Genomic DNA, 21,050 nt, shown 5'->3' on the forward strand with positions numbered 1-21,050 from the left:
GCAGACCTGGTTTTCGTCCATCTTCTCAGGCTATCGAACCCGGTAGTCAATTTAGCCTTCTCAGGCCGACTGATCAACGCAGAGCAACCTTGACTCGCACAATTGACCATCCGGTAATGCTGAGACCCTGATGATCGACCCGGCAGGTTCGAGTCGGCCGACTTCTGAGCTCCGCTACGGAAGTGCAGACCCGCGTCGTGCTCTTCTCTCCCTTTTCCCTCACTCCACACGCTTTCAGCGGGCCCGCTATGGCCGAACCGACGATGCTGGAGACGCAGCTCGCCAAGCTAGACGCGTCTGCACCCGTTCTCGGCGCGCGATCCGCAAGCGAAGCCGACGACCGGATCGCTCAGCGGACGGTGCAGCACGACTTGGGCACCGGCATTGAGGCGGTTGAGTCGGCCAAGGCCAGTACGGTCGACACTAGCAAGGATCTGGGCGCGGCACACGGTGCAGGGGCGGAGCCGACGAAGCCGGCCGATACACATGGTGCGCACCATCTCGCGTTCGCGTGATCCGATGTGGCATCCGTTGACTCGGTAGACGTCTGCCATCGCAGTCATCCCGAAGAACAAGATGTGGATTGTCATGTCTGGGTGAGCTAGCCGTCTGCCTTGACCTCGTGGCTGCTCTTGAACCTCCTAGCTGCATGCCACCTGCGACAGTACTGACCTGTTTTGACCTCGTGCAGGCTAGCTTTGACGACGTTCCTAGCTGCACTCGACCAGACGATCGTTTCAACTGCGCTCAGCACCATCCAGCGTGAGCTGGACGGATCAGCCGCTTCGTTATCGTGGGTCAGCGGGGCCTACCTGCTGTGCATCACGGCACTAGCGCCGTGCTACGGCAAGCTCAGCGACTACTTCGGGCGCAAGCCGATTCTGCTGGGTTCCATCGTTGTCTTCATGCTGGTATGGCGGAATTCCCTCTTGAGCACGCTATGGGCTGCTAACCCCCTTACCCCGCGCGCAGGGCTCTGCACTATGCGGCTCGGCGAAAAATATGATTTGGCTGTGTGCCGCTCGAGGCGTGCAGGGAGTGGGCGGCGGAGGTGCGGGACCCATGGCATGATGACTAGCGGATCTGAGCTGACCTATACTCCCATAGGTATTCTGCAGCTTTGCAACATTGTCGTTGCCGATATCACGCCTTTGGCTACTCGCGGCAAGTGGTCAGGTGTCATCGGCGCTACTTGGGGCATCAGCGCCGTTTTGGGTCCGTTGATCGGAGGCGCCTTCACGGAACATTCGACCTGGCGGTGCGCATTTCTACGCTTTTTTCGATTCCTGGTGAGCAAAGCGCTGACGGCTTACCTTCAGGTGGTGCTTCTACGTGAACCTGCCGACTGGCGGCATTGCTGGTCTTGTGCTAGCCGTGTTCCTTCACTTGAACCCGACCACACCGCCGAAAGCCGCTCATCTCCTCGCGACTTTCGACTTCCTCGGCCTCTTCCTCCTCATTGCCGGCCTTGTCGTCCTCCTCATCGGCTTCACTTTCGGCGAACAAGACTGGAGCTACGCCGGTACGATTGCCTGCCTTGTGATCGGCGTCGTCGTGCTTGGCGCCGCCGTTCTCGTCGAGCAGCGGACCAAGCGCTCGCCCATCATCCCGCCCAAGCTGTTCCGGACACGGAACAGTGCAGCGCTCCTCAGCGGCGTCTTCTTCCAGGCATTCGGGTTCATCTCACTTTCTTACTACGAGCCGGTACGTTCGCATGTCCCTCTCCCACACACGCAGTGAGACTGGCTGACAAGGGATTTGTCGCTTCCTCTCGCACCTGTTCTCGATCGCCTCTCGTCTCTCGCCCTCGGGACGCCCATGCTGCGCATTACAGCTATACTTCCAGGCCCTCGGGGCCTCGCCACTCATGTCGGGTGTTTGGATGATGCCTTTCTCGGTTGGTACCGCCATCTTCGGCATCGCGGCGGGTTTCATCGTGGTCAAGGTACGTTAACATCGGCGCCTGCCACTTTGACGCGTCTGCCGCAAGGACGGACGAGACTGGCGTTGACCTTCACAAACGTTGCCGCTCACGCTTTCGCTCCCCCTCCAGATCAAGCGCACGAAGGAGATGATCACTGGGGCTTACCTGCTGTCAGCGCTCGGCTTTGCCCTCCTCGCGACTCTCGATGAGTCTTCGAACACGTGCATTCACCCTGTCGACTCCCGCTCGTGCTCGGCTCATCTGACCCGTGATTTCGTCGCGCCGCCGCAGTGCGAAGCAAATCCTGTATCTCCTCGTCGCTTCGATCGGTATCGGTCCTCTGTTTCAGCTTCCCTTGCTGCACATTCAAGGTGCGCCTGCCTGTTCTGGCGGCTTCCCTGCTTCTGCGCTGACGCGCGCCTCGCCTGGAAAGCCTCCATGCCCCAGAAGGACATGGCCACCTCGACCGCGACGCTCGCGCTCCTCCGCTCCGTCGGCGGTACGGTCGGCATCTCAGTCGCAGGGGCCATCTATGCAAGCGAGCTCAAGAAGGGCCTCGCCAGCATCGACGGGTACGGCGGTACGCAGAGCGCGGGCGGGCACGGCGAGGCAGCAGTGGGAGCGGTGCAGGGCCTGATGGACATTGAGGTGCGTTGCTTCCTTGCTGCTTTGCCTTACACTACCACGTTCACACAGGCTGACCGTCTTCGCGCTCCCGCCTCTTCCCTATTTCAACACCGATCGACCCGCTCATGCGACCCCGTCCTGTGCAGCCCGCTGACGTGCGACAACAGGTTCTGCACGCCTATTCCCGCGCGCTCAACTTCCCCTGGATCATCTGCGCGCCGCTGCTCTTCGTCGGCTTCGTCATCTCGTGGGTCGGGCTCAAGCATCACTCGCTTGACCGGACCACGGTCAAGGCTGGGAAGGAGGAGAAGGCTGCGGACGACGTCGAGGACCGAGTAGAAGGCGCCGAGAGGGAGAAGGCAGAAGAGACGAAGGTGTAGAGTAAAAGACGCGAGAGCCCCGTTCGAGCATCGGTTGTAACGCATAGCATAGCATGATCACAGCACCTACATGTGTGCGGAAGAATTCTTGAATGGCAGCAACAGAGTGCGAACGGCGCAAAAAGCGGATGCCGCAGCGCGAACGCAGCAGCGAACGACAGGTGGCCTACCTGTTCAGATGCAGTCGCGGGAGTAAGCCTCCAGGCGGCCGCTCGACGAGTCATCCTCCAGCTCGACTTTGATGCGGGCGAGAACAGTCAGCGTATGTTTGCTGAACACCGAGGCGTCGACGAGGAGCTCACTCCAAAGCGCCTTTTCCAGGATGACCTTCCCAACCTTATACCGCTTGTCGGGCTCCTCCGCTACTACTGGAGGGAAAATGCACTTCAATTCAATGCAGGAAGGATGGCCGGGCTCGTTGTGCACTCACGGTACTTCCACCCGAGCTCGCGGCGGCAACCCACGCACGAAACGTGCGAAACGGTGTGCCAGCCCGACTTGAGAGAGACCCGTTTTGGTGGACCCAAGAGAATATTGAAGCTGTCGTTTGCAGTATCGGCAAGAGCAGCACAGCGGGAGAATCGAGACGTCAGCAGAGAGAGGCGCAGCGGAGGAATCCACGCGGAGCGAGTCGGCGGCTCACGCATGTGTGAAGAGATACGCTGGACCGGTGCGGCTATTGAAGTTCTGCGTGGAAAGGCAGTCACCTGTGTCAATTCCAGGCAGTATAATGCGGCCCCTCCCAACAGTGGTGGTTCCACACGAGCTCCTCGAGCAGTCAAAGCAGGTCGTGAAGCACTCCTCCGCAAAGACGAGCTTGGTGGTCCACGATCTGGCGCTACGCACCTTGGATTCGATGAGGTCGGTCGTGGCAAGGTGGGTCTTGCAGGCTCGACAGACGAAGATCCGTCCGTTGAGGCGAGCAGGAGCTTCGAGGTATTTGATCTGCATGTCGGACAGGCTTTGGGCCACAAGGAAGATGGCAGCCGAGCTTCGAGCGAGTGAGCGTGGTCAACAGAGCGGCAATGCTGATGAGAGCATGAGCGGTGGGCAGGCGGGATCGAGGAGCCCAGCAAGGCTTGCACGTGAAAGCCTAGTCGATGTGTGTCACGACGACCCGACGCCTGGTGGCTGCGATGCTTCGTCTCGGGTAAGAAGGTGAGTGCACCACCGACATTCAGGCGGAGTGAACGAGAGCTGGACTGCAGAGAATGGCGGACAACGATGACGAGGTAGCGAACAAAAGAGAAAGACGAAGAGCGACGCTACAAACTATAGGGAGGCAAACGAAGCTGTATAACGAGACAATCGGAAGGACAGAGGCACACGATAGAGACGTGGAACAAGTGGCAACAGGTAACACAAGGAACGCGGAAGGAGTCCATACACAGGGCGATCGACCAGGGAGCAGCAGGCGGACGAGTCCAGAGGTCCTACTGAACCTCGGCTGTACGAATGGAAGGTCAGCGTGGCGGTAACCTTGGCGAGGCTGAACGATTGCACGGGATCAGGGACGTACTGAAGAGCGCCTTCTCAAGGATGAACTTGTTCTCCTTGTACTTCTGCGCCGCCTCGTACGCAAAATCTGCGCGACGCACGGATCAAGTCGGTTAGCCAGCACGAAATGCGACGTGGAAAGTTGTCAAGCGGATCACGTGGAGCGCACCATACTTCCACCCGACCGTCTCGCCGCACTTTGCGCACATGACGTCGCGCACGGTATGTAGGCCCGTAGTCATTGGTCGGTCCTCGGCTGGTCCGCACGTCACATTGACACTGCGGGAACAGACAGGAAAGGAAACTGTCAGCGAGCGTCGTCGTATTACCTCGAGGGCCTAAGCGCGGTGCCCAAGGCGTCTTGGCAGACTCTGTCAATCCGAACAGCCGCAGGCTGCCCATTACGGCCGGGACGAGGCTGAGACTGCGTGATGGACGGCGAAGTGCCGACGGAGGGGAGACTCACACGGTCGTAAAGAGGTAAGCTCGCCCGTGCTGGCCGTTGAAATTCTGAACGGGACTCGCACGGGTCAGCACCCGTCGCTCGGCGCTCGTCACACTGCTCGTCGTAGTTGTGTTTGCCGCCGCTCGATCCCCCACATGAATTCCGACTCTTCGAAACACCTCGTTCTTCCGGTTGGCGGAGGTTTGAGGTTACAAAGAGCGTTCGCAGCTCTATTGGCACCCTGGGGCGCATGGGGAGCTCCAAGAAAGCAGTCGGTGGCGCACCTTGGACTCGATCTGGTCGGTGGTTGAGAGGTGGGTGCGACACCGCCGGCAGCCGAACACCTTTCCGTTTGAGGGGCCCGAGGGGACAGCGAGATAGTCGCGGTGCTGGAGGCCCATCGAGCCTCGGCGAGGGCTGGCGGGCGAGAGCGAGCGCGGCGAGTAAGGCGGACGGCGAGCCGAAGTGGGACGGCGCGAGAGGTTGTGGCGCAGCGCAGGCGTGTGTTGGATGACTCTGCCAGGTGAGTGTGCGGCTGTGCAGCTTGTCCAGGAGCACGCACGCCTCTGAGCGCGGACGGGACGGAAGGAGACTGCCGCGAAGGTGTCGCAGGGGGACAAACAGCTGGTCAGTCTCACTCTTCAACGGTTTGCACAAGGGAGGAGCGATACATCTGCCGAGCTTTCCGGTGCAGTCTCAAGGTAGTGCCAGCTCTCGCCTCCCCTTGGGCGCACACATGCATACCTGCTCCTCGTCGGCCATCGTTCGCCCCGTCCACCTTCGCCGCGCTGCTCTGAATGCCCGCGCACAAGCGCACGCTCGCGCACGCAGACTCTCTGCACCCCGCGCAGCCGCCAGCAGCGCGCCCCTCGCCTTCGAAGCGCCGCAAACCTTCGCCCTCGTCTGCACCGCCAGACGCCTCGTCGGCCGATTTCGAGCGCACGTCGCGGTGGGTCGGGCCCTGGGGCTTCTTCAACCAGGGCATCGAGGCCGTTCGCCGCTACATCAACGCTCACGACGGTGCGTCACGGTCTCGCGTGTGTTGACGCTCTCGACGGACGTCAACACGGCAACGAAGCGCGTTACGCGAGCTTCCACGCGCGTCGATTGGCACTGACGCGACGTGAACCTGTATGCAGAGCCTGCGCTGCCTTCGCCCGCACCCGCACGGGCGCTCACCTCGAACGGCGTCTCTTCATCATCGTCCAAGAAGCGACCCCGACCGGCCGCCCTCACGCCCGCCGAACAAGACGAGTACATCTCTCTGCTTTCCGACTACAAATTCAAAGTCATGGACCTGCGCGCGCGCGGCGGGACGGACGAGACCGTCCGCACCATCGCCAAACCGCAGCGCCTGCTCGACCTCGAGGCTCGCATGAAGGCGCTGCAGCTCAGGACAAAGTCAGGCGGCAGCGCTGGGGCCAAGAGGGGCGGCAAGGGCATGTTTGGCGCGTTCGGAACGCCCAGCAAAGGCGAGAACGAAGTCAATGAGACGAACGACGCGGGAGCGGTTGCGTCCCCCGCGACCGGTTCGACGAGCGGGCCAAGCGGGTATCAGCGCAGGAGACCGATGGGAGGCGACAAGGTGCGTTTCGGGCATGTCTCCGTGCTGTTTGGCCCGTACGAGCAGCCTGTCCTGAGGGAGCTGACTGGTGAAGAACGCCGCTTCTGCACCACTTTCTCCTCCCCCGCCATCGGCCATACCCATCACATCGCCCGCGACACCCGTGCCTCCACTTCCGCGCCCCGCGGCACCGAAACGCGTCCTCCGCCCACCTTGGGCTGTCCACTTCGACCCGGACGCACGTCCTCCCTCTCCGGTCGACGCGTCCACCCTCCGCGTTCACGACACACCCTTCTCCTTCCTCGACCTCCAACCAACCTCGTCCCCACTTGCGGAACATGACTCGTCGACTTCGCATCCGACCTTCTCAACCCGCCCCTCGTCCTCCTCGTACCCTCGCGACCCCGCACGTCCTTCATCCACGCAGCACAAACGCACGCTGCAACAGCGCGACGCCTCGACGCTCGCACAGCTGCGCGAGCAGGGGCAGTCGCAAGGCGCGCTCGCGGGCGAGTCGGCGAGCCCCGTCGCGCGCTTCTTGGCGGAGCACGGGCAGGGTCTCGATGGGGCGCTGGACGACGAAGAGGTGCCTGATGCGGATGCGATGGTCGAGCTGAGCCTGTACAGGCAGAGGCTCAATGCATCGCTGGACCAGGAGGAGCGCAAGGCTGGTGCGTGGACCTCTCGCAGCCGTTCACGCTACCTGAGCGTGCCGATGTGCACACTTCTGATTGACACCGCGGCAGGCTTCACCTCGTCTCGCCCGCTACACCACGGGCGATCCTCCAGCTCGATCGTCAACCCTTCCGCGCTCGACCGCCCGTCTCACTTCCCGTCCGCAACGCGGCAGCTCGTCGACCGCTACTCCTCGGCCCGCCCGGCGCTTTCCGCGCGGAAGAGCTCCGCGTCGGGCATCGACCATGCGCTCCAGATGGCGCGCAAGTCGTTCGCCGAGCCGCGCGCGACGGGCGGGTTGCAGGCGTTCGAGCACTTCGAGAAGATGGAAGAGGCGCTCAGGCTGGATGAGAAGGAGGCACTCGCACTCGAGACGGTCAAGGTCAAGAAGCGGCAGGTGCGTGTCACGCTGCTAGCGCACCTTTGGGCAAGCTGCCGCGGACAAAGCGGAGGGCTGATCCTGACGAACGCTCGCGAATGTACAGTTCCCTACCAAGCTCTCGAAGGAGCACCGAGCGCGCGTCAAGGCTGTTCTGGCCGATCCGCGGTACGAGTCGACAATCCCGGGCGCGAGCGCCTCTGCGCGCGACATGCGGCGACTCAAGGGCCAGGACTGGCTCAACGACGAGCTCATCAACTACATCGGCGTCCTGATCAACAACCGCAGCGACGCGGCCGACAAGGACGAGAAGCTGCGCGGCGAGGGCGAGAAGCGGCTGAGGAAGGCGTTCGTATTCAACACCAACTTCTTCACAATGTTTGGCGAGCAAGGCTTTGCTAAGGTCAAGCGATGGACGCGCAAGGTACGCTTGTCCTCGGGCCTCGTTCGTGTTCCCTTCGCTGACCTGCCGCGAACTTGGTCATCGTCTACAGTTCGACACGTTCGAAAAGGACATCATCATTATCCCCGTCAACCACAACAATAACCACTGGTGCTGCGCCGCCATCAACCTCGCCCAGAAGCGCTTCGAATACTACGACTCGTTGGGCAGGCCGAGGCCGTTTGTCTACGACGTGCGTCTTGCTGGCTCTGCGTGCACTCTGCCTCGCTGCCGTACTGACGCCGACGCGAATGTCGACTTCGTGCAGCGCCTCCGCAACTGGCTCGCAGCCGAGCACAAGAACCGCAAGAAGAGCGAGATTGACCTCAGCGACTGGGAGGATTACTGGCTCGACGTACGTGGACTGTCCGCTGTCAGTCGCCACCGGGTTCCATGCTGACATACCGGAGGAATTTTCGCAGGATGTGCCGCAGCAGAATAATGCGAACGATTGTGGCATGTTCACGGTGCGTCGTCGTCCCGCTCTGCACGCTCTGCAGCGGATCCTGCGTTCGTTCGCTAACCTTAGCGTCTGCACGTATGTACACAGTGCATGTTTATGGAGTCGCTGTCGCGCGAAGTCGACTTCTTCGATTTCAAGCAAGAGAACATGCCCTAGTGCGTTCTGCTCCACCGACGGCAATCACCCTGCTTTGTGACCAGTTTGCTGACGTTGAGCGTGCATTTGCCGCACAGCCTTCGCGAAAAGATGGCCCTCCAGATCGACAAGCGCGAGCTGCTCGACCTCGAGCCGTGGGCGTAACTATCGCAAGCTCCCCCGCTCCTGCCCCTCGCTGTACAGCAGTGCTTGTAGCAGATCGCAACCATGTTGTCTTCACTGTCTGTCTTATCTCGCGCAGAGAGTGCGGGGATCTAAGCGCGTTGCACGAGCGCGCTCCGGTCAGACTGAAAGCCACTTCTCCGCCGTCGCCCTCGCAAGCTCGTCCGCTCCCGTCATACTGTACAGCAGCATGAGGTTGTAGGCCGCCATCTTGCTCAGCCCGCTCGGCTCCGCTGGAGCGGCTCCATCGACCTGCATGCCGTCCTGCTGCGCGGCGGCGAGCGAGGCGGAAGCCGAGGTGAGGAGGCGCTCGTAATGCTTGACAGCTTGTGACTCGAAGCCTGCGAGTCGAATGGTCTACTAGTCAGCAGGGCGGAGCTCGAAGAGAGAGCTGAGAAGCATGGACGGACCGAAGTGGTGGAATGCGCGCGCAAGGTTGTAGTCGCTTTCCTCGCACGACCCGCGGACCTTGCGGTAGTGGTCGAGGAAAGCAAAACCCTGCACAGGACCCAGCAGCCCGGGCGCCATCAGCTGGCCAATCAGACGATGCTTGGCGGAAACCGGGCGCTGCGCACCTGCACAATCTGATGCTGCCTGTTGTCCGTCTTTCGCGACATGGCGCGCTGAAAGTAAGCGGTCGCGAGAGCGAGGTTGACGAGTGGCTGGTCCTTATCGAGCTCGCGTGCACGAAGTAGGTAGACTGTGTGCCAGCGCTGTGAGCCGGAAAACTGCGGGACACGAAAGGAGGAGAAACGCACTGATGGCAGGCTGGTAGCTCTGCGAGGCGAGCATCATGAGACCGTAGCTGGTCAGATAGACCGGGCTGATCTTGGTCGGCTTGAAGCGCTCGCCGACCGGGCGCGCGCCTTCCTCATCTTCGACCGCACCGGCCGCGTCGTCGTCATCCTCGTCCTCGACGGCACGCTCTTTACCCTTGCGCACCGCCGTGGGGCTGCCGCCACGAGCATCTCCGTCACCGTAATGCTCCTTTGCCGCCTGGTGCAGGGTCTTGGTCTGGCGGAAGAAGAATTTCTGAAGGTTGGGGTCGTTGAACGCCTCGGTGCCGGCCTGGTACTTGGCGAGGAGCGCAAGGAGGAGGCGCAGCGGCTCAGTCTCGTGCTGTCGGCGAAGGAGGAAGAAGCGAAGCTCCTTCTGCGCCTGGCTGAGCATATTCGCATGCAGATAGCAGCCTGGAATTCAAAGAGGTCAGCGAAGCCGCCGCGCTGAGATCGATCGGAAACAGTCCGCACCGATGAGACCAAGTCGAAGAGTCTGCTCGCGCGACTCGGACTGACGGAAGACACCGGCATCGCGGACGTGAAGGAGGACCTCCGCGGCGAGCTCGATTTCGTCGACCTCGGTGAGCCGGAAGCAGTACTGAGATCACACATGGTGAGCAAGATTCGCGGATGGAAGCTGCAGCACCGTCTCACCTTCAGGATGAAGTCGGCCCAGCCGTCGAAGTCGAGTCCGCGGAAGCTCGTCTCCTCTACCTCATTGTCCTCATCCGCGACTGTAGCGGGCCGGAGTCAGCGTGAGAATTTCGGTGATACTGCGGACGGGACGCACTCATGGTGCGCTGGAGGCGGTTGGCCATCTGGTCGGCCTCCTCCTCGATGTCGGCCGCCTTCTTGCCCTTGCGCCGGAACGACGTGAGCATGCCCGTGAACTTCTTCTTGTAGTCACTCGGGAACAGCTGCTTCGTGCTCCGGAACGAGTCGACGAGACTCGTCGCGAGCTCGAGCCACTGCCCGAGCGCCTCGGCGCCGTCCTCGGCGCCGAGCGCGATCTCGGCGTCGAGCTCGTGCAGGCGTGAGAAGGCGATCTGGAACTCGGTGTGGCGCTCGCGCTCGGCGGCCTCGCGGTTGACGCGCGCTGCCGCGCGCTCTTCGCGCGACTTCCACGGCTTGCGACGACGCTTGCCGTCGGCGTCGACTTGCACCTCCTCGTGATCGGCCTCACGGGCGGCGATGACTGTGGATCGGCGGGTCAGCTTCTCGCCGTGTAGAGACAAAATCGCCGCAACGCACCCTGCTTGATGAGTACGAGCGCGCGAGACGGGTCGCCGATCTGCTCGAGGCATTTGGCAAGCGCGAGCTTGGCTTCGAGGTTGCCCGGTTCCTCGTCGATGACTGCCAAGTGTCGCATGTCAGCGCGATCGGAGGATGGGAGCGAGGGTTTCACGCACCGTTCTCGAAGCACTCCTTGGCTTCCTCGTAGTCACCGAGCATCTGGTGGCATTGGCCGCACTTGAACCAAACAGTCGGGCCGTTCGTCTGTGTAATGCGAGCAAGTTAGCCAAAGCCGATGTGGCACGACAGCAACAACAGACGCACCTCCTCGTTCTCGGCGAGCATGCGGTACACGTCGAAAGCCTCGTCGTACATCTTCCTCGCAAAGTAGGCATCACCGATGGCGCCAAAGAGTTCGGGAAACTCGGCGACGTCTTCGCTCGTGACGATGGCGAAGTGGTGCTGATGGAAAGAGCGTCAGGACGGGTAGAGTGGGTCCAGGAGAAGAGCAGGGTATCGCACCTGCGCCTCGTTGAGCATGCCAAGCCCAAGCCTCGCCAGCCCGAGCCGACTCCTGAGCCTCACATCGAGCTCGTACGTCGGCTCCTCCTCGAGCCAGACGTTACCCCTCTGCCACCCATCGCGGCTCTTGCGCACCTCGTCGTACTCGCGGTCGTCCTCGAGCTCGTCCCACCCCGTCTCGAGCTCCCGCCCCTGAAGCCAGCGGACGCCCTGCCTGACGACGCGCACGACCTCGGGGAAGGTGCGCTGCGCGAGGAGAAAGTCGGCGAGGAGCTCGAGGTCGGCGTACCCGTACGTCGTGAGGAGGTGCACCGACTCGGGCGTGACGAGCGGGACGACGGCGCGATAGTGGTTGAAGGCCGAGAGGAGGAGCGCGGTCGCTTTCACGTGCTGCTCGGTCGCGGCGAGGAGGGGCGCCAGCTCGCGCAGGACGCCCGGGTCGTGTGGGAGGAGAGAGAGGAGCGCGAGGAACGCTTTCGTGGCCTGCACCCAAGCGAGTGAGCCCTTTGCTCGGTGATCTCGCAAGCAGGACGCACCATGTTGTTGGCGCCGGAGAGTTTGAGCAGGATGGCGCGGTCCCACATGGCGTCCACGTCCTCCTTGTTGCATTTGATGGCCTGCGTGAAGCAGTAAATCGCCTGGTGGAGCAAGCCGATGTCGCTGTGACGCCGCGAAGCGTCAGCAAAGAAAGCACGGGGTTGAAAGCGGTTGCAACGCACCGACACTCGCGGCCGAGATCGCCCCACTCGCTTGCGCCGTCCTTTCCCGACAGATGCGCCGCGACGATCTTGCACTGCACGGCCTTTTCCTGCTCGTCGAGTTCTTCGTAGATGGTCGCGAGCGTGTACCACGAGACGCGGATGATGGGGTCGATGCGCACGACCTCGGACAGGAGCTCGATCGCTTCTTGCAGCGATCCCGTCGCGTAGGCCTGGTTCGCCTGCCCGAGGAGGCGCTTGACTTCGGGCGAAGGCTCGACGTCAGCGGCGCGGCGGCGGCCGCCCTGCGAAGCATAGTGGGCACGGATTAGCCTCGCGCAGAAGGAGCGGAAGGGACTGCAACACACGGTGCGCTTGCCCCGACGGCGCCTGCGGCCCTTGGTTCCGACTGAGAGGTCCTCCATGAGATCGGGATCGAACGCGTCGAGCTCGTCGGCGATGGAGCGGTCGAATTCGCGGTCGAGGGCGGTCGCGCCGCCTACTCCGGTCGAGTTGGAGTCGCGAATGGCGAAGATGAGGCGGCTGCGGCGCGGTGGCGGTCCGTCAGTATGTCTGCGGAGCCTCTGTTTGCGCGAAAGGGCCAACGCACTTAAGCTGCTCGTCTCCGCCTTCATCGTCGTCGAGGGCAAACAAGTCCTGGTCGGCGGCGCGTCCCTTGCCCTTGTCGACGCGTGCGCCCGCCGGGGGCGTGCCATCTTGTGCGAGCGGTCCGACGCTGCTCCTCCTCGTGCGCTTTGCGCCTGCTGCGCCAGGTAGCTGGCCTTGGGTCGCCTGGTACTCGTCCTCGGCGTCTGTCTCGTACTGCGACCCGTCGAGCGAGTCGTCGTGGTCGTCGTACTCGTCCTCGTCGTCCCAGTAGGCGTCGTAGCGTGCGCGTCCAGCGAGGGTAGCGGACGAGGCGGGCCCGGGACCAGCGAGTGCGGGGTCGAGGGCGAACGCGGCGCTGTTCGAGGTCGAGGGGCGCGGCGTGAAGCCCTGGAGCTCTGGCACGAGGCTCTCCATCTACTCGCTGGCTCTGTCCAGATCCTCGTGCGAGCAAGGGGCAAGGGTCGAGTGTCGACGGTGCGATCGCTCTCCGCGCCAAGTCGACGTTCGTTCGCGTTTCTTCTCACGTGCCAGCGCGGCGCGGGAATGGCTGAGCAGACGCACGCACTCGCACACCAGACGTAATGAGCAGCGCCTACACCGGAAGGCACGTCCTCGCCCTTCGTCCTGTGCAACCTCGTCTGCCGACATCACCGTCAATCCTCTCTCGCCGTTGGACCACGAGCGGTGGATGCGTGCTACTAGGCCATGAGACTGACGCAAACTCGCCCCATAGGAGCGGCGGGCTGCTGCACCGCGACCCTAACCGCACCGCCTTGTTCTCGTCGTCTCGCTCGGCCTCTCCCCTCCCCATGTACAACAGGCCCTCGGACCGCTACGCTGCCGACCGCACCGCCGAGGACATCGAGGGCCAGAACGACGAAGCACTCGAGGGGCTCAGCCAGAAGGTCAAGCTCCTCAAGAACGTCCGTCGATGTCGCTCTCTCGAGCTTCTCGTGGTCGAGACTGACCATTGGGCTCGTTTGCGTCCCATGCAGATCACCATCAACATTGGCAACGAAGTGCGCGACTCGACAAAGATGCTCAACGGCATGGTGCGTGTCGTCTTGCTCTCCCGCGTTTCCTAGTCTGCCTGATCCCTCGTCCTCACGTTCTCCCCGTCGTCGCACAGAACGACACCTTTGGCGAGACGGGCAACTTCCTCGGCGGGACCATGAAGAAGATGCAGAAGATGGCGCGACGACAAGGCGGGCAGTGGTGTCTTTGTGCGTTTAGCGTTTCGTTCTCGTTGACGTGCCCAGCTCTGCGGCTGACCTTTCGCGCCTACCCATAGGGATGGTGTTTCTTGGCATCGTGGCGACCGTCTTCTTCTGGACCTGGCTGTGGCGAAGGTACGCCTCGACTCGCTCAAGGGAGGTTCGCGCAAGCCGCGTCGAGCTAACCGTTTCTTTACGCGCCAGGTGAAGCAGACTCTGTCGCCTGTTGTATTACGACTTTCGCATTGTGACGACGATTCTGATGGAACACGGCTCCTCATGAGGCTGTGCTCAAGCGCTCGAGCCTACTTTTGACCGGCCAGTCCGGCCAGTTCGCGAACGCCGTTTACTCTTGTCCTCCTTCCCTTCGCTCGCCTCGGGATGCCCAATTATCGATACGAAGCATCGCACAACGATCCGGCCTATTACGGCCAGACATCGCCTGTCCAGCTTGATGGCCTTGATTGCACTTTTGAGCTGAGATACACCGAGTCGAAGTACCGCCTAGTCTGCGAAACCGGCGCCACACGCATCGCCATCCTCAAGGGTAGCCGAGCAGAGTTCTCCGGCCCTGACGGTGTTCGGCATGACTTTGACGTCGAGGAGGTTGGCCTCGCAAGCGGCAGGACCATTGCGTTCTATTCCACTACTTCAGGACAGGTCGGCGGCGCTCGTGGCACGCTGCTTCTTCAACTCGAGGTCGAGGTTGATGGCCACTTCGCGTCGGAAAAGGTCAGTAAGGAGCGGGAGGATGTTGTCGCGAGGGCCTGGGTTTCTGAGCGGGCGATTCGGGCTGCTCAGGCATACCGTGAGTCCTCCGCCGCTTCTCCCGCAGTGATCGACACGCTGACTGAGTCTACATCCTGCAGCCCTCCTCCTTGCACAAGCGGTGCACAACGTCTGCATCGACTTCGTTCGCGTCGGCGCGCAGCTTTGGGCGAATGACGCGAGCCTGTGCGCGGCTTCCGCCTACTTCGACTCGATCCTGTCTTCCGAATTTGCCGAGGCCGAGATCGGCATGCACGCGATCTCGTCGGAGCCCGCCGACGATCTCGCGGCACTCGACTTCGAAGATTCGGACGACGAAGCGGACACGCGCGAAAGTAATGCGCGCCTGACCAAGGCCAAGACCGCTCCCGTCGCGCCCTTCCGCCGCATCGAGGTCTCGCAGACGTCGCACGCGACGTACCTCGCCGTTCTCGTCTGGCTCGAGACGCGCTTCATCGACTTTGCGCCTCTCCTCTCCGAAATCCGCCAGGGGGCGATTTCGCCGACCTCGAGGCGCATCGACCGGTCGCGCGCCATCGACGCGCTCGTCGAAAAGCGCAACAGCCCGACGCTGCCGCGCCCCGGCGTCACCAAAGAGCGTGTACCGCCTCGCCGACCTGCTCGGGCTGCACGAGCTCGCGTCTCTCGCGCTCGCCAACCTCGTCTCGCAGCTCACGCCGGCGTGCGCGCCCTACGAGCTGTACAGCGACGTCGCCACGTGCTACCCGGCCGTGAGGGACGCGGTGCTCGCATTCGTCGTCGACCGGTGGGACGAAGTCAAGGACACGCCGGCGCTCGAGGAGGTGGAGCGGCGTGCGGCAGAGGGCGAGGGTCTGCCGATCGGTTCAGCGCAGACGGCGATGCTCCTCGCGAGGAGGTTGGCGGAGCGCTAGGCGGAGCGGTGTAGCACGAGTAACAAAGGCTTTCGCATCTCTGCGGTGTTCACGTTCTTGACCTTACCTGATAGATTGAGTCGTGTGCGTTCGACAGAGAAGGTCATGCATTCGATAACAGCAGATTGACAGAAGTGATCACGTTTGAGACGGGGGTACAACCGGATGAAGCGACGACTGAATGTATGGACCGGCGGTTGCTCAGTGCTTGACACTGAAGCGCTCGCGCAACCGACCACCGAAAATCTGAAGCGCGGGGATGATGAGGACAAAGAGCGCGGCGCCGACACCGGCTTCCATGCCAAAGACCTGCATAGGGCGAAGCGTGAGCATGCAGACCGAGGAACGATGTGATCATGTACGGACCTTCATGGGACCTCCAGAAGGCGACGTGGCCCAAGGAACCTGGTACTGTAGAGGATGAGAACGCGGAGTCAGCGACCGCTTCCGGCCATCTCGGGTGCATTTCGGTCGGAACATACGTAGGGTACACTGTGGGAGACCATCAAAGCGATCAGTTCGGTTCTGCAGCCCATCAGAAGTCGCACTCTTTCGAGGGGGAAGGACGTACGCAAAGCCACCAAGAGTACGAGCCAGGTTGATGAGTGCCGAGACTTCGCCCTGACGCGTCGGGAAACAGTTGTTGAGGTAGGCATAGACGGCGACAGTGTTGATGAGGATGGCGACTGACGTATGGGCCAGAGTCAGTCCTGGACATCCGAAGATGATGCGAACGAAACGCACACTCGGCGAGTCCCCAACCAAAGATGACGCCCGCAATGTTGAGCTTCTTCTCGAACGACACGCCGAGGACTGAGTGGTTTCTAGAAATCAGCGCAGCTCAGACGCGAAACCGAGTCGTGCCACTCACGGCAGAATCCGACGACGAAGAAAGGAATTGCGAAGTAGCAGGACCACAGGCGCATCTCGGCGAGGAAGACGCCAGAGTTGCGCTTGATGAGGCGATCCGCGAGCTGAAGGCGAATTTGGTCAACCCAGTCCGCAGCGAGAACGACAGGTTACGCTAGAGAAGACGCACCCAATCGTTGAGGTAACGACCGCAAAGCTCTCCGAGGATGACGGCAACGATCGGAGTAGCGTAACCGGCGGCGGTAGCGTATTCAGAGTAGCCGTAACCGAGAGGAGGAGGGGACCCGAGGAAAACGGCTGCAGATGGGAAGTCAAGGTGAGCGCCGGCCTTCCCGCCCGAATCAACAGCTATAACACCGCGCAAGGTTAATGGACGCACCCTGTGTGACATTGATGCCGATACCGAAGCCGAAGGTGATGCCGACGTCTGCGTGAAGGAGCAGTGTCAGCTTAGGACAGGAGCGGGGGGTGAGGAGTGGAAGCTGCTCACAGATGAGCATGAGCAGCATGTGCGGACGCCACACAAGGTCGAACACAGACGAGATCGACTCCCACCATGTGCAGCGGTACCTGTTTGTGAGAGTAGCGGGTCAGGGCGAGAGCACAGGACGAGCGAATGTGGTGTGCTCACTTGGCCATCTTTACGCCTGTGATGCCAAGGAGCGTCTCGATGCGGTAGCGCAGACCGGTCGTCGGGCGCTCCGGGAAAGGTACCACCTCGCGATCGTCTGTGACAGTCGTAAATTAGATGGCTGCGCTCGAGGCGAGAGGCAACTCGACGCACACATGGTCTCCTCCATGAAGAAGGTGATGAGCAGCACAACAACGGCAACGTAGGCGACACCGACAAGGTAGACGTCCTTGAAGTTGGTGGTCGCAACCATAAAACCGAGCAGGAAAGGACCTGTGCGACACAAGGCGGTCAAGCGATTTTCACTCGGAATAGTGATCGATGAAGACGCACTGACGAAGGGCGACACGATAAAACCCATGGTCCACAAGTTGAGCTTGCGCGCTTGCAGGTGGAAGGGGAAGAGATCGCAGACTGAGGGGATGGAGAGAGGCAAAGGTCAGCCTCGTGAAGATTCGGCAGCAGACGGCATTTCGTACCGGTCCATAGGCCGACACACTGCGGTGCAGTCTGGTGCAAAGGAGAAGAGTCAGCCACCGACAAGACAGGCTCAGTCACTGCAAGATGCGGCTCACCGAGAAGAAAGCGTTCAAGCAACGCATGGCAGCAAAGGTGCTCAGGTTCGGTGCGCACGCGCAGCCAATCAGGAAGCCGAGCCCGATGAGCTGCGACCAGAAGAGGATGGGCAGACGGCCGAAGCGCTTGATGAGGAAGACGGCGGCAATGCCACCAGGGCCGAGCAGGAAGATGGACTGTCGTGCGCAGGCGTCAGCAACGGCATCAAGGGCGTGACTCGCCGTCTGAGCGTACCCAGTTAGACGTCAGACTGTTGATCTCCTCGGTCGTGGTGTCGAACGATCTGGCGAGGTCGAAGAGCGAGGCGATGCCAAGACCGGAGCAGAAGTCGGGCACGAAGGAAGCCATCGCTGCGTGAAGGGTCTTGTCAGGATACCCACCAAATGTAGCGTGCTTGAAAGGTCGACAGCGACGCGCCGCGAGCACAGTAGGCGAGACGCACTCAGAATGAGAAGCTGGATGTTCTTTTTGCGCGCGGACCAGTTCTGCGGGTCGTTCGGGTCGTCGCTCGCTGTTACAGCAACGCAAGTCAGCACTGAGTGCGTGCAGGCACAGGCGGTGACGAGTCAAACGTACGCTGCGGCCACAAGATCTTGGTGCCGTCGTGATTCGTCTTCAGTTTGCTGGCGATCTCCTCGCCATACTCGATCTTCGCCTCCTCCGGGTCGACGACGAGACGTCCATCGGCCGGCTTGAAGCCCTGCGCCTCTTGCACAGCGCGCAGGTTCGACGAGTAGCCCGTCGTGCGGTCCGCGTAGAACTCGAGGTGCTCGGCGGTCGCCTTGGGCTTGGGCGCGCCGGCGCCGGCGGCTTCAGCGTCGGTCGACGACGCAGAGTGCGAGTCGGCCTTTTCAGCCATGACTATAAAGGAAGTGAGGTGAAGTGGCCGTTGATATGGACAGCCGCGGTTGAGGCAAGGCGAACGGGCGTAGGCAAACTGTGTGGTGCCAACCGGTTCCGCAGCGTACAGTAGAAGACGAGTGCAGCAGAGAGTCGCAGGAAGCGGGAGCCCCAGGAGGAGAAGAGAGGCGAGATAGAGGGGAGCCAGAGCGCGAGTCCTCGGGGTCCCCCATGCTCTCCTCACCCAAGCGATCGTGGGCGTGGTTTGCGGTCCGTTCAAACACCGCCGACGTCGCTGCGCAACGCCCACCCTTTGTGAGCAGCGCTAAAAACAGGCCTCGGTTTGGGAGACTCGGGGATCTGTGACCGGGCCACGCGGCGCTTTAGCGTTGTTGGGCATCTTCTTCGAGTTCCTCGGAGCGATACTGGCCCCGGACGTGGCCTGTTCTCCTGCTCGAAGCTGTCACTGCTCGTAGCGAGCCAGCAGCGGCCAGCAAGCGCAGGCGTGCGCAGCGGGACGAAGCTAAATCTGGAGGCACCCGGCTATTTCTCAGGAACGCCGGAGTGCGGGAACCGGATGTTCGGTTCTTGCGACAGAGTCGCGGAACAGATGCCCAGTTCCAGACTCCAATCAGACCGTCGTGTCGGTCGCCGCGGCTGTGTGTGCGAAGCACGACGGACCGCGGGACCTCGGAGCTCGGCGTGCTTGTGCAGACCAGAACGAGACAGCGGATGTGCACGATCTGGCGGGTGGGCAGTGATTGCTGCGATGTCACTTGACCGCTGTGCTCGTTCGTCGTGAGCCACCGCAGTCTCGCATACTGCTTGTGGACGCAAGAGCGAGTGGGAACATGAGACGAGGCGAGCAGGAGCAAAGCCGTGACAGCGACTACGAGCGAGCGTCAGTCAAGCGCCCATACGCAAGCGACCATTTGAAAAGCGCCGTATCTTGTGCTGCGTCACTTGAGTCGCAATTGTAGGCGATTGTGAGAGGGAGACGAACCAGAACGAACCGCGACGATGGCCAGTAGCACCAATGCGAGGAGTGAGGGAGCTGCACGCGCTTGGAGCCCACAGAAGTAGCCTCAGCAGACCTCCTGTCGCGGCGTTGATTCCGCAAATGCCGTGCCGGCCCAAGCCCCTTAGATGCTGCCTGGCGAGAAGAGGAGGAAGCGGAGGAACGGGAGCAATCGCACAGCCTGACTTTGCGAGAGCGTAGAGGGTGTCAAATGGCTGCGCCAGACTGTGCGTTCGCTCGGATCGGCCCAGGCAGGCGGAGTGGTCGCTGACACCGCTTCATCTGGACACGACGTGACCTCGACACGCTCTCGCGCCGCTCTCCTCCACCCGCACAGCAATGGACGACTTGTTTGGCTCGAACGAAGCCGCAGACCCGCAGTCCGACTTCCTCGCCCGCGAGCGCGCCGCCCTCGGTGCAGACGCCGGCGCGTTCGCGGGGCCGTCGGACGGCGCCTCGCTCGACAAGGACTTTGAGGCCTCGGCGTCGGCCTTCCCCGACCTGGACGGCGGCGATGATGCCCTCGGGAGCCTGGGCGCAGACGCACCCGCACCTGCGGCGGGCGCAGGGGGACTCGGCGCGCAGGTGTCGGTCACGGGCGACAACGAGTTCGCAGCGTTCGAGCAGGACTACCCGGCCATCGAGGTGCCTGAAGAGCAGGTGCGTGCTGCCCTCGCGCAGTCTGCAAGCCGCCAGACGCGAACTCACCTCGTTCGTCTCCCCCTCCCCCACCATCACCCCCTCGGTTCATCCGACAACACAGCCTCACCAGAACGGCTTCAGCGCACAGCCGCCCGCACCGTCACCTATTGGCCTGAACGCGCCCGCCTTCAACCAGTCGGCCCCGTCGCTTTCGGCGAGCCCGGCACCGAAGGAGGAGGGCGAGTCAGAGTTCATCAAGTGCGTCTCGCTTCCTTTGCTTGGTGTAGCACAACGTTCTACACAAAGTGCAGTGTGTCCCGGAGGTGGAGCGCTGACACCGCTCGTCCTACAGGGAGTGGCGCGAGAAGCAGGCGCAGGAGATCGCCGCGCGGGAAGAGGAGGCGGCGCGCAAGAAGGAGGACACGATCGCAAAGGCACGCAGCGCGATCGACAACTTCTACCAGGAGTACAACGCCAAGAAGGAGAAGGCGATCGCGCAGAACAAGTGCGTTCAAGATCGCTAATCGCGTCTCCGCGAGCGAGACCTCGCCCGTTTAGTCGGAAGAACCGGCGCTGACCTCGTCGTACCGTGTGCAGGGAGGACGAGGAGACGTTCAAGACCGAGCTGACCGACTCGCTCGCCAAGGGCACGACGTGGGAGCGCATCTGCACGCTCGTCGACCTGCAAGACTCGCGGTCCAAGACGACGACCAAGAGCAAGCAGGACCTCACGCGTTTCAAAGAGCTCCTCCTGGCTCTCAAGCGCGAGGGCGAGACCGCGCCGGGCGCGGCGGGCTACTAGCTGCCTTGTGCCAATGGACTATACCCACTCTCTCGCTCTCTCCTTGTAACGCAGTTCCGTCTTCCGTGCAAATGTCTCGTGGTGTGGATTGATGATATGATGCAGAGTGATAGGGTAAATAATCCGATGAGAGGTAGGTATGCTACAAAACTGCAGGACTGCGTGGAAGAAGGACACAACAGAACGACCCAGAGAGCACGAGCGTGACCTGCACGCCGCGCGATTACACGACCACACACCC

At 61.9% G+C, this 21,050-nt stretch overlaps 8 protein-coding genes across 8 annotated transcripts; 5 read left to right on the forward strand and 3 right to left on the reverse strand.

Annotated features, from left to right (window-relative positions):
- Window positions 1–248: 248 nt before the first annotated feature.
- On the forward strand, window positions 249–2,931 carry JCM10292_006082 (MDR family MFS transporter; the record flags this gene model as incomplete). The annotated part of the gene is made up of 11 exons (XM_076647007.1): window positions 249–489; window positions 560–596; window positions 692–911; window positions 973–1,051; window positions 1,108–1,258; window positions 1,320–1,704; window positions 1,835–1,945; window positions 2,054–2,145; window positions 2,216–2,295; window positions 2,358–2,572; window positions 2,698–2,931. 11 exons carry the CDS (start codon window positions 249–251, stop codon window positions 2,929–2,931), a joined length of 1,845 nt encoding a protein of 614 aa, XP_076507345.1.
- A 1,433-nt stretch (window positions 2,932–4,364) lies between these two features.
- On the reverse strand, window positions 4,365–5,274 carry JCM10292_006083 (uncharacterized protein; the record flags this gene model as incomplete). Its single annotated transcript, XM_076647008.1, has 5 exons — window positions 4,365–4,378; window positions 4,451–4,516; window positions 4,598–4,707; window positions 4,895–4,938; window positions 5,158–5,274. The coding sequence occupies 5 exons, from the start codon at window positions 5,272–5,274 to the stop codon at window positions 4,365–4,367; spliced, it is 351 nt and encodes a 116-aa protein (XP_076507346.1).
- Window positions 5,275–5,670: 396 nt separating this feature from the next.
- JCM10292_006084 (uncharacterized protein) lies at window positions 5,671–8,696 on the forward strand (the record flags this gene model as incomplete). The annotated part of the gene is made up of 10 exons (XM_076647009.1): window positions 5,671–5,893; window positions 6,013–6,458; window positions 6,532–7,108; window positions 7,184–7,509; window positions 7,598–7,915; window positions 7,986–8,126; window positions 8,202–8,288; window positions 8,356–8,400; window positions 8,484–8,551; window positions 8,630–8,696. 10 exons carry the CDS (start codon window positions 5,671–5,673, stop codon window positions 8,694–8,696), a joined length of 2,298 nt encoding a protein of 765 aa, XP_076507347.1.
- A 138-nt stretch (window positions 8,697–8,834) lies between these two features.
- On the reverse strand, window positions 8,835–12,969 carry TFC4 (transcription factor TFIIIC subunit TFC4; the record flags this gene model as incomplete). The annotated part of the gene is made up of 15 exons (XM_076647010.1): window positions 8,835–9,055; window positions 9,125–9,212; window positions 9,290–9,414; window positions 9,473–9,904; window positions 9,965–10,091; window positions 10,148–10,227; window positions 10,284–10,688; window positions 10,745–10,846; window positions 10,903–10,990; window positions 11,051–11,188; window positions 11,249–11,731; window positions 11,785–11,908; window positions 11,968–12,251; window positions 12,315–12,489; window positions 12,557–12,969. The coding sequence occupies 15 exons, from the start codon at window positions 12,967–12,969 to the stop codon at window positions 8,835–8,837; spliced, it is 3,285 nt and encodes a 1,094-aa protein (XP_076507348.1).
- A 129-nt stretch (window positions 12,970–13,098) lies between these two features.
- JCM10292_006086 (SNARE domain- containing protein) lies at window positions 13,099–13,977 on the forward strand (the record flags this gene model as incomplete). Its single annotated transcript, XM_076647011.1, has 5 exons — window positions 13,099–13,133; window positions 13,289–13,478; window positions 13,551–13,607; window positions 13,685–13,778; window positions 13,847–13,977. The coding sequence occupies 5 exons, from the start codon at window positions 13,099–13,101 to the stop codon at window positions 13,975–13,977; spliced, it is 507 nt and encodes a 168-aa protein (XP_076507349.1).
- Window positions 13,978–14,150: 173 nt separating this feature from the next.
- JCM10292_006087 (uncharacterized protein) lies at window positions 14,151–15,430 on the forward strand (the record flags this gene model as incomplete). Its single annotated transcript, XM_076647012.1, has 3 exons — window positions 14,151–14,577; window positions 14,639–15,138; window positions 15,209–15,430. 3 exons carry the CDS (start codon window positions 14,151–14,153, stop codon window positions 15,428–15,430), a joined length of 1,149 nt encoding a protein of 382 aa, XP_076507350.1.
- Window positions 15,431–15,631: 201 nt separating this feature from the next.
- On the reverse strand, window positions 15,632–18,366 carry JCM10292_006088 (uncharacterized protein; the record flags this gene model as incomplete). The annotated part of the gene is made up of 17 exons (XM_076647013.1): window positions 15,632–15,739; window positions 15,797–15,841; window positions 15,913–15,922; window positions 16,002–16,116; window positions 16,175–16,243; window positions 16,302–16,404; window positions 16,470–16,597; window positions 16,680–16,727; window positions 16,791–16,870; window positions 16,932–17,028; window positions 17,085–17,204; window positions 17,265–17,345; window positions 17,411–17,441; window positions 17,507–17,683; window positions 17,742–17,857; window positions 17,950–18,018; window positions 18,084–18,366. 17 exons carry the CDS (start codon window positions 18,364–18,366, stop codon window positions 15,632–15,634), a joined length of 1,680 nt encoding a protein of 559 aa, XP_076507351.1.
- A 1,338-nt stretch (window positions 18,367–19,704) lies between these two features.
- Window positions 19,705–20,809, forward strand: CLC1 (clathrin light chain CLC1; the record flags this gene model as incomplete). The annotated part of the gene is made up of 4 exons (XM_076647014.1): window positions 19,705–20,025; window positions 20,129–20,265; window positions 20,360–20,512; window positions 20,605–20,809. The coding sequence occupies 4 exons, from the start codon at window positions 19,705–19,707 to the stop codon at window positions 20,807–20,809; spliced, it is 816 nt and encodes a 271-aa protein (XP_076507352.1).
- Between the last annotated feature and the right edge of the window lie 241 nt (window positions 20,810–21,050).

The sequence above is a fragment of the Rhodotorula paludigena genome, assembly GCF_050403205.1.
Source record: "Rhodotorula paludigena JCM10292 DNA, Rt_paludigena_JCM10292v1_ctg7, whole genome shotgun sequence".
Taxonomy (NCBI): domain Eukaryota; kingdom Fungi; phylum Basidiomycota; class Microbotryomycetes; order Sporidiobolales; family Sporidiobolaceae; genus Rhodotorula; species Rhodotorula paludigena.